This window comes from Diospyros lotus, chromosome 13 (assembly GCF_014633365.1).
Source record: "Diospyros lotus cultivar Yz01 chromosome 13, ASM1463336v1, whole genome shotgun sequence".
Taxonomy (NCBI): domain Eukaryota; kingdom Viridiplantae; phylum Streptophyta; class Magnoliopsida; order Ericales; family Ebenaceae; genus Diospyros; species Diospyros lotus.
The window spans coordinates 12,073,676-12,085,272 of NC_068350.1; the positions used below are offsets into that span (position 1 = coordinate 12,073,676).

Genomic DNA, 11,597 nt, shown 5'->3' on the forward strand with positions numbered 1-11,597 from the left:
ACATTCATGATCCACAACAACTTCCAGACCAACAAAATTGATGTATTGTTAAAATATTTGAACGACTTGACCTCTAAACTTTTTAAATTTCATTTTGATATGTAAGTCTATTTTGATTGGACTTTGGCCTCTAAACTTTAAGTCGGAATCTTTATAGTTTAATGATTAAATAGATGGACATATTGTGTTTGTGAATTATATATATAGGTTACAAGTTTGGGTATACAGGTTATCAAGCGATTTTAAGTGGGATTTTATTGAATTTAGCGGCGGTTATAAAATCATCGCTATATTTTTAATAGTGTTTAATTTAGCGAAGATTTTATAACCGCCGCTATATTTTTTATAGTATTCAATTTAGCGGCGGTTATAAAAAATCGTCGCTATCATTTTGAAATCATTTTATTTAGCATCGATTCGAAAACTGCCACTAATTTTAATAGGAAAAGAACTTAGTGACGATTTTTAAACCGCCGCTAAGTTATTTTAACTAGCATCGGTTTCTTAAACCGTCGCTAAATTCAATAGGTTAAAAATTTTAACCGCCGCTAAAAAATATTAAATTCAATGATTTCAGTAGCAGTTTCATAACCGCCGCGAAATTTAAAAAACCACCGCTAAAACTATCACTTAGCGGCGGTTATACCAGCGGTTGCTAAAAACCGCCGCTAAATCACTTTGCGGTGGTTAGAAACCGCCACTAAATGCCAAAAAAAAATGCTGCTAAAAACCAATGTTTTGTAGTGAGAAGATAATAAAAGCAATTCTAATGAAGAACCTCCAGAGTTGAGAAGGAGAAAACGGGCTAAAAAAGAGAAAACTTTTGGACCCAATTTCATTATGCATCTAGTGGAAGGTACTAGGGACTCACATATAAATCAAACTACAATTATGCAGTTAATTGAGTCTAATCCTCTCACGTATGAAAAGGTAATGAAATCTAATGATTCCGCCTTTTGGAAAGAAGCAATAGATGAAGAAATGTCATCTATTATGAATAACAAGACTTGGAAGTTAGTAGATCTTCCTCTGGGTTCTAGACCTATTGGTTGTAAGTGGATCTTCAAGAAAAAGATGAAAGTAGATGGAACCTTAGACAAGTTCAAAGCAAGGTTAGTAGCTAAATGCTTCACTCAAAAGAAAGGCCTTGATTACTTTGATACCTACGCATCAGTTGCTAAGATGGCTGTTATAAGAACATTAATTGCTTTGGCATCCATATATAAGTTTGAAATCCATCAAATGGATGTTAAAACAACTTTCCTAAATGGAGAGTTAGATGAAGAAATAAATATGGAGCAACCGGAAGGGTTTATCTTACCGGGACAAGAAAGAAAGGTGTTTAAGTTGATTAAGTCCTTGTATGGACTTAAACAGGCACCTAAGTAATGGCATGAGAAGTTTGAAAAAATTGTTATTGCCAATGGATTTAAAATCCATGAAGCAGACAAATGTGTGTATAGCAAGTTTAATGGGCACAAGGGTGTTATCATTTGTCTGTATGTGGATGATATGTTAATATTCGGAACGGACTTGGAAGTCATAAGAACTATTAAGTTGTTATCATCCAACTTTGATATGAAAGATATGGGACTTGCGATGTGATTTTGGGCATTAAAATCATAAGAGAAGATACCGGGATCATTCTTACTCAATCACACTATATCGAAAAAGTGTTGAAAAAGTTTGATCATTTTGATTGCAAATCTGTATCTACTCCATTTGATCCAAATGTTAGAATGTATTCTAACACCAGTAGAGCGGTATCTCAATTAGAGCATGCTCGGGTTATTGGATGTCTTATGTATGCTATGACATCTACAAGACAAGATATTGCTTTCATCGTTGGAAAAATGAGTTGGTATATGAGCAATCCAAGCCTATTACATTGGCAAGGAGTCTATAGAATTCTGAAATATCTAAAAGGAACCATGAATTATGTCATACATTACTCTAATTATCCTTTAGTTTTAGAAGGGTTCACAAATGCTAGTTGGATCACTGATCGAGAAGATCATGCATCAACAAGAGGATGGATTTTCACACTTGGTAGAGGTGCTATATCATGGGGTTCAAAGAAACAAACTTGTATAGCAGATTCCACCATGGCCGCAGAGTTTATAGCATTAGCTTCGTGTAGTAAAGAAGCAGAATGGCTAAGGAATTTATTGATTGAAATTCCTATTTGGCCTAAACCTATATCTTCGGTTTTTATCCATTGTGATAGTAAGGCTACGTTGTCTAGAGCATATTGCCAAATATATAATGGCAAGTCTAAACACGTTGGGTTAAGACATAGTATGGTTAGACAATTGATCTCAGATGGAGTCGTTACTGTGGACTATGTGAAGTCAAGTCAAAACTTGGCAGATCCTTTGACAAAAGGCCTTGCAGGTGATTTAGTTTCTGAAATGTCAAAGGGAATGGGATTGTGGCCAATTAATAATCATCAATGATGGAAACTCGACCTAACACTTGAAACATCAAGATCTTAGGTTCAATTAGTAAAGTACGTCATATGAGTGATTGCAAACATTGAAGTTAATCCCAAGGTAAAAGTGTTTAGGAATGTATCAATAATGGGAGGTTGAGTTAATTTGCTCTTAATAGGCTTATATTGATATCTATAAAATGCTTTAAATACGTTGGCATTTTCGATAAGCCTACCTATATGAATATCGGGGATGGTGCCGTCTCCAAAGTGGTTTGGTAAACTACTCAAGGTATTCACGAAAGGAAAACCAAGATATGGGACACATGGCTTATTCACGTGTCGGTACTTATGAACACAATAAGGACATTCAAACGAGTGCGTGAGGTATTTTCGATTAATCAAATAAGGGTCACTAGTTCAAAGCTTGTCTACCATGCCATCTTGGTTGACATTTGAAATGCTTTCACTACGTGAAGGTTCAAGTCCAAAGACACCTTCATTTATGCATAAGTTTGGCTAACTTACACAAGAGTTTTTCAAAACTTCATTAATTTTGAAAATGGTGGAGGATTGTTGGAGAGATTTTTAAAAGAATGGTTATAACATTTCACTTGTATGGGAAGAGATCCAAGTCAAGGAAGTAGAGGTTGTAACCTTTCAAATTCTATTTACACACATGAATAGTTGTAACTTTTAGTAAAGGATTGTGCCTCACTTGTTTTGAATTTAATTTAAGTGGTTATAACCTTTGGCAAATGGATGCACCTTTGATAAAGGGTTGTAACACACAAAAATTGGATATATCATTTTGTGAAGGATTGTAATACATGTGAATGGTTGTACTTTTGGTAAAGAGTTGTAGCATTATCTATAAATAGATTGGTGCATTGTTGGATAAAACAATTTTGAGAATTCATATGATTTCTCTCTCCTTATTCTTCTCTTACATTTTTACATAAAATTTCATAATATTTGTGCATACAAAAATCTATTTTTTGTATTCTTTTACTACAGAATTACAATACAAAACTTCTTGTGTTTGTTATTAATTCCGTGTATTTGGGTTTGTTTTCAAAAATTGCACATTCGTTAACAAACGTTGTTCTTGATTCAATTGTATCTTGAAGGCTTATTTGGATCCCTTGTGTATTGTGTTTTGGAACAAAGTCTTAAAAAAAGTGAGTTTTCGTGCCTCGAAATCTTTTGAGTTATTTCAACATATTTATCATTATACCACCACCATTTTTCTACACCACACAAATGCAAGAATCAAAAAGTTTTTTCTAGGTCTAATGCAGATGACACATTAATTTTGTAGGTCTCTTAAACTTGACAACTTAGCCAAATACACAAAGCCACTTATATATAATAATAGTGCACGTCTTGTCTGGTAAAGCCGAAACCTAATTTTTGTTATCATTCCACTAAATACATCCAAATTAATAGTGCCACTTTCAGTAGTTATAACCAAATCTTTCGTCCAAATTAATGATACATGGGTTAATGTGCAACCCATTCTACTACTTTGTTTAATTTTCAGATAAAGAATAAAAAATAAAAAAAGGATACAATGAAAAATAACAATGTTATCATTCAACTAAATACATTACCACTGTTGTACAAAATTTGACAAGAGTGATCTCCAAGGCACTGATCCACACTGCCCTTGCTCTCAAGAGTCAGGACAGCAATCCATACAATTTACAACAGATCCAAGGGGAGGAAAAAGAAAAACAAAAAAACTTTAAAAAAAAAAAAAAGGAAGATACAAAGGAAACATTAATGATAGTTAATTATTAGAGATCCATTCCTTCGGATTGATGCAAGCATCCAGTAGCTTCCATTCCTCACTCCCTTCTTCAGGTTGCTGCACCCAAGGAGAAAATGTTTTCACCAAAAACCCAACAATAACAACCATCAGAAGCCTCAATTATGCTTTAACCATGATCACAAAAATCCATTTTTCTAACATCTTATATGAAACCGTTACCCAAAAAGAAAAGAAAAAAAAAAAACACATCTTAGACCAGAACACTCTTATGAAAGATAAATCAATTCGCACAAAAGCTTACGTGGTCATATTCCCACCGTGCGGTTAGTGGAAGAGACACTAGAATACTCTCAATTCTACCTCCTGTCTTGAGGCCAAATGTTGTTCCCCGATCATAAACCTTCATGAAAGCATGAAAAGAAAGAAGCCCAGATCAGATTATTCTTAGAAATACGTGCATTTGGATCTTCAGAGCTAGTTTTGTTACCAAGTTGAATTCAACATAGCGCCCCCTCCTTAATTGCTGCCATGCCTTGTGCTGCTCTGTAAAAGGCGTATCTTTTCTCTTCTCTATTATGGGTATGTATGCAGGAATCACAGAATTTGCACATTCTGCAGATCACCAAGGCGTGTGTAAATAGTGAATGGACTTTTATATTTTCTTTTTGTTCGATTAATTTATTTTTTGTTAATTTTTTATTTTTTAACTCAAAGATGCTGGCAAAGCCAGGTTTCTGCCAATGCGCATTAAGGGGTGCTTAGATTTCTCAAATTATCCTAGCTTTCTGGGGCTATATGAAAGTCCAAACTTCCACTGAACCAACAAAGCATAGCCAAGAAGTAAAGAAAATAAATACCACTATAAGAAATTACCAGTGGCAAAGGAAAGAAGCATTTCCTGATCATAATTATTAAGATCATCAAAGAATATTCCACCAAGCCCTCGCCTCTCACCCCGGTGCTGCATACAGTGCAGACAGTCAGCATGAACTTCAAATTTGACACGGAATACAATAATATTGTGCCTGAGGCAGAGGTACGAAGTAATCATCATAAGGCAACCAACAATTTTCAGAAACTCTTCCCCCACTAAATGTAGTTAAGAGAAAACTTAATCCCTCATCATTGTCTGCCACTGCCAGAACTCCAGGAAACTAGTTAAGATAAGATTTATCACAAACCTCATTATGACAACAGCATGCTTGAATACCATTCTGACATGGAATTTGAAGAGTAAAGTTCAGACTTGAATGAGCTTGGAAATGGCTGGTTTACTCCTGGCTAGGAAAACCTATTCTAAACTACATGTGGTGGCACTTTCTTGTTACCAGTTTATCTACTTAAATATGTATCTAGAACATTAAAATTGAAATTACAGCATAAATGAATTAAACTTCAACAAGTAAACTTTTGACTAAAATGCTGCTCCCAAAAACAATTGGCAGGCAGGGAGCTGTATGCTGCACAACCCCTTCATCTGACCTATTTACCAGCAACTGATGCTTGTTTCGGAGAGAGGTGGGATAAGGGGCAGACGGAATGGAAAGAAAGGGTAAGGAAAGTAACATAAAGCTACTTTTCCCTTGTTCAGAAAGAATGGAACAAAAAGAAAGTAATGTAGCCTCACCCTGTTTGGATAGAAGATGGAAGGGAATGGAAAGGTAAAGTAATAAGCACAAAGTGACAGTTACACCATTCAACTTGTTCTATTAATATCTATAGATATTTTAATATGTATGTTAAAAATAGGTTAATACTAGAAATTAGGCACTAAGCTTAATAGGGTAATACACCATTCAATTTGTTCTATTAATACCCCTATTGAAATTGAATATTTTTGGAGAAAGGTGCTATCCATCAGGTTGTTTTAAATTGTAAAAGAGTAATTATAAGATTTTACTTGGATTGAGGGTAATATTGGGTTGTTATCAAAATAATAAGGGTAAAATAGTAAAGTCAATATAAGTATTTACTAATGCTTTCTGTTCTCCCACATTACACCTCAATTTGGGAGGGTACCATGTACCTTCCTCCCCTTCCCTACATTATGTCCTGTACCCTACATTATGAAACTCTGCCAAACAAGGAAAAGAGTTTCCGCTCCCCTCCCTAACTCCCATCCAAACAAGGGGTTAAGGTGAAGAAATCATCAAAATTAAGTTCCTACTGACTACATCACTCAAAAAAATGGAAGCACAATCCTAAATAATTAGAACTTTCACTTTATGATGAGTCAGATCAAAACAAAGGAGTTGCTGAAGTAGATCTGTTGTGCTCAAATTCTAAATATCGGTGTTTAAAACTTCAAAATTCAATGGATGTGATGTGTAAAGATGATCCACAACCAACATGCATTCAATTTTTGCAAAGTTCAGAAACCATTCTAACTAAATTAGTAAAAGGGGAATTCAGACAGGTAGGTAATGAACAGCTGTATTTCAAACAACTAAAAGTAAAACATAAAACATATTTAAATAAACTAAATCACAAAGATAAAAACAACATGCAACTGTAATACGAAGAATAGTTTAACACCAACATAATTTCTATTGGTCAAGTTTAAAAATTTTGATCCCTTGGAATAACCCTGGGAAATTAAAATTAGCCCAAGGTTCTTCCCTGGCCTGGATCCAAGTTGCAAGAAGGCCCATATTTCTCTATAGTTAGATTCATAGAATAGAAAATGATTTTTGGATGCTAACAGCACCAAAAATTTGTATATCACTACATATTATCAAAGCATACCTTGATGTAGAAATAATCATCACACCATTTCTTGAAACGAGGGTAAAAGCTAGGATCAAATTTGTCGCATGCCAATTTTTGAACCTACAAGAGAAGGCCAATGTGAGCATATCTCAAGATAAGGAGATCTCCAGTATTAGCTAGGAGTGAATTTCCTTTAAATTTAAGTGCAATTTTGATTCACTTGCAAGTTGCAAGATCACTGATAGTCAATAAATCAAGCATAAAGCATTCATGCACAGTCAAAGGACAAAGAGCTTTTTTTTTTTGGTGGCAAAACGATGTCAGTGAAAATCAGCGGAAAAGAAAAAGGTGCCAGCATACTGTATAATAATCCAATTACTACGAGGTCTATAGGGACTCAGATGTTAGCTTTGCCCCATGTGCAAACAGGCTATTTTCTGTCTTCCAAACACATGATTCCGGGTTTGAATTTTTTTGTGTTTCTGTATGAACGTACACCACAACTTTTCAATTGTAACCAGTTCTTTTAACTTACAGTTTACACCCACACACAAACTTGCAGAAGCTCTTATGAAAGAGAGGTAACACTTTGAACTTCTAAGATATTTTTTTAGTAACTATGTTTTATCCATAGGGCATGATAGTGATCTTTCATTCGTATAAGAAAGTCTAACTGCCATTTAAATATGGGAATCTAGTAAAATGGAGCTTAGTGTAAGCAGAGGAAAACAAAATTCAATACCGAATGGAAATGCTTGACATCCTCTTCGAAGATGTATGAAGGTGTCAAATCAGTGCCGCCACCAAACCACCACTGTCTCGGTGCTCCTGTTGCATCTGCAGACATAGAAAATTAAAATCAAAATCAAACGGGTCAAAACTGTTTTGAATAGCCTAAAGAATAACATGGAAATCATTGATATGCATATAAATATTCAATGGTGCAGCCTGACTAGCACTGTCAACAGGATTGGCCATGCCCAAAGCTTGCAGGTTCCACCTAAAGTTGTTTTAGGTTCATTTTGTGTGCTACGGTTGGGATAACCTCAATAACTAATAGGCACTGAAATGGATACAGATACAAAAACAGATATGGAAATGAATACAAGATATGAAATTTGGAAAAATAAGGACATGGGTATGGCAGGGAAGAAGGCAGCAAAAACGTTTTCAATCTTTTTTACTTACAGTCATAAAAAATACTAAACGTAGTGAAAAAAAAAAATCAAATATGCACATGCTATTCAATCTATAATAATAATAGACAAAAAAAAAACCCTAAAATCCAACATAAAATAACCACTAAATCCACAACTATGATAATATAAACAGCATTCAACATATAAAAGAAGTAACTATTTTTTTCAGAGATGCAATTAGGCTTGGTATTGCATATCTTTACCCAGAAACTTATTGTGTTTATAGGTTTTACCCCTAACTTTACCAAAAATCCTGCCAAGTCTGTCAGATGTCTGTAGGTTGGACACGTCTTAAATGTGTGAGAAAATGAAATTAATAATAAAAGTGACCATGCTTTATAGCCCAATAAGATGTTAATCCTGAACTTAAATGAGGCTTGGCTTGGGCAAGGTCAGCTCACTGTGAAGTAAGCCTTTCGCCCTTTCCTGCACTTTTGGTTTATTTTGATATTATTACTTTGGGTAATGCTAACCAAAACAAAGTGCATTTATTCAGCTTAACCAATGGCCTTAGGGCAATGGTTAACATTACCCTATTACTTTATGTAGATCTGACAGTTAGATATGATATTAAGTATATGGGCATTACTGAAGAAAAGGCAATGGACAGAAATGAATGGAAATCTAGAATTCATATGGCCGATCCCACATAATGGGATGAAGGCTTGATATTGTTTATTGCTTTATATAGATCTAATTACTTGTTAAAAATTACTATCATATAATTTAATAATTGTTCTACAATGAAAACTACGATAACATGATCTGACTGTTGCTCAGCAAAGGCTGAACTGTTGTTAAAATACTATCAAGCTGAAGTGGTTATTTTTCAATCAGTCTGAGCTCAAGAAAAGCGAGGAGTTAAGTTTATGAAATAAGGGTTAACTGGGCTGTCCACAAAAATTGCTTGACTGCAACTTTGAAAGAGATGAAGATGTTCAAACTTCTCCTGGTTGCAGACTCCTGAGTTTTAGCCTACTCTATAGCTTGACCAATAAATGATTTTCTTATGGTAGGAAGGATTGGGTATCAATTAGAAAGCCTAAGAATGATATTACTTTCCAAACCAATTTATTCTGCCTTTACATTGCTGTTGGTTTTGTGTATGGAACGCACACCATTCTCTCCCCAATTTTGATCTATTCCTAAGGAATATAAAGCAAGACACTGCATATGGTCTAAAAACATTCAGTGGTTCACAAGAAATATAATTGTAAAACAAGTGCCAATAAAGTACAATTAATTTTTTTTTGCAGAAGTTTAATATACATCAGTACATGAATTGCATATAAGTAATATTTAAGGCCACATGAGTACCTTTAGGGGCATCAGTCTCAAAATAGCGATAATTAAAATGCAATGTTGGGGCAAAAGGGTTCTTTGGATGTAAAACCTGAAACGGGAAGAAAGAGATGGTATTAAAAGGAAAGAAGCACATGTACTAGGACACAGAAACCACAGCTTGCAATGCTGTGATCAACGAAGTAATAATACTCCTGAAGTTCAGGAAATGACAAAATTACTAACTCAACTTTTATTGAGGTCAATATCAAATTATCAGCTCCAAGCAAAATAAAATTAAGAGGCTAATACAGGTACATGACAGGCAAGGAATAATAGACAAAAGAAAAAACCACTTGTCTACTCTAAGTTGTAGAAATAACACTCCGCCCAATTGTAAGAGCAATGAGGTATAACAGAATTGTAAGCAATTTCAAATCAATCTCAGGAATCAAATTCACAAACAGAGGAGTTCACATATTATAGCCACAAAAACATAAATGCTGGTTTTTGGCTTCAGATAACTTAAATTTTTATTGCTTAATGTCAAGGCAACAAGCAGCGTTTGGAAAAACTCGTACAGCAACCCAGCAAAGGGAAAAAAAAGAAAAGAAAAGAAAAGAAAAGGAGAACCTTGTTTTGCCTCTTTCCAATGTCTTGGCAATGCAACTTCTTTTGGGAAAGCATGCCCTTTCATAAAAAGATATTACAGTTTCAAAGAGTACTATTTCAAGGATCCAAGTTTTACACAATATGTGGTTTTCTAGTGTTGTTCCTCCACAAACAATGACCTTTTCTATTCCATTTCCCAAGAGTAGAACCTTTGCAATGATTCATACTTCTTCAACCAACTATACCCATCTCAAATAAATTACCCAACTACTGTACAAGAATTATGTTGTGGCAACCAAGAGTTTAGGCAACGGCTAAGATATAGAGACTACTTTCTTTTTTTCAGCTACAGCACTCATTCATATCATCACATTAGAAATTTTAACATTCTATTAAAACTTCCATTTTAGTCGTCTGCGAATTAATAGAGGTCAATTTTCAGTCAAATGGGGAATTCTATTGGCACCGTTTGAAAAACAGAAAAAGATAAGGATGTTTTAGATAAGTATCCAACTGACATATTCCAAGAATGTGAACTACTCGTCCAAATGAACTGAATTAGAGGAATGAATCAATTACCGAGCTGATACCAGCAGCGAAGAAAGGAACAGGGCCAGGTTTGGTGGACTCGTCGGCACCGGCACTTGTAGGGTTAGCGGCGCGATAAGCTTCCGGAGGCATGAGGCCGTAAACCACCGAGACATTGACGCCGGCCTTCTCCCAGACCGCGCCATCCTGCAAAACCCTACTAATCCCTCCGCCGCCGCCAGGCCTCGACCAGACGTCCTCTTTGAACTTGCCGCCCTGGTCGACCGCTTCAATGGCGGCGCAGACACTGTCCTGAGCGTCTCTTATCATCTTCTCGAACCGAGCCCTCGCCGAAGTGGCGGAATCCGAGGCTTCCCGCAGGAACGTGTGCGGCCGCTGGCTCTCCGGCGTTTCCTTCTCAATCATCGGCGGCGACGAGGATGATGCGATTTGCACCCGCACAGGGAGGTTTCGAATTCTTCTGGATTTGGTGAAGGGGATCGGGATTGCGTATGTGGCAGAACGGGAGGTAACGATTGGAAATGCGGCGGCGGTGGAGGAGGAGGGCGGCGAAGGGGAGAGAATAGGAGCGGTCAGCATTGATGGAGAATTGGGTTTGTCGCTGGAAGAAGAAGAAGAAGAAGCTGGATGAATCGAGAGAGAGAGAGAGAGAGAGAGAGGCCTTACATGTGATGTGACGATGATAAGGCAAGGAAGAACAGCCCACAGTGTCACCAATCCACAGAAACCGAAACTGAAGGTTGACTTTTGACTCCTTCAATAAATAAATTACAAAAATTTTCCATTCTAATTCGGTGATTCCTTTCCACTCTCTATCATCCGCTCCGGTGGGCGGAAACAATGTTTTCCACTCTCTCTCTCTCTCTTGCGCTCGTGGGTTTAGTCTTAAGCCTGGTTAGTAATTGGCCGAATAATTCACTAATGATACGCGAATTATTTTATATTTTTTAAAAATATATTATATTCGTATTTATTTAAAAATTCAAAATAATACTCCAATTTTTAATACTAAAAAATTTAAAAGGTATACTAAATAATTTTT

The 11,597-nt window shown here is 35.8% G+C and overlaps 1 protein-coding gene across 1 annotated transcript; it reads right to left on the minus strand.

Moving 5' to 3' along the window:
* Nucleotides 1–4,000: 4,000 nt before the first annotated feature.
* LOC127789164 (oxygen-dependent coproporphyrinogen-III oxidase, chloroplastic) lies at nucleotides 4,001–11,275 on the minus strand. Its single transcript, XM_052317966.1, has 8 exons — nucleotides 10,586–11,275; nucleotides 9,431–9,506; nucleotides 7,657–7,751; nucleotides 6,951–7,034; nucleotides 5,079–5,166; nucleotides 4,693–4,817; nucleotides 4,507–4,605; nucleotides 4,001–4,301 (listed from the first exon to the last, which is right to left on the minus strand). The coding sequence occupies exons 1-8, from the start codon at nucleotides 11,132–11,134 to the stop codon at nucleotides 4,224–4,226; spliced, it is 1,194 nt and encodes a 397-aa protein (XP_052173926.1). The 5' UTR covers nucleotides 11,135–11,275; the 3' UTR covers nucleotides 4,001–4,223.
* Between the last annotated feature and the right edge of the window lie 322 nt (nucleotides 11,276–11,597).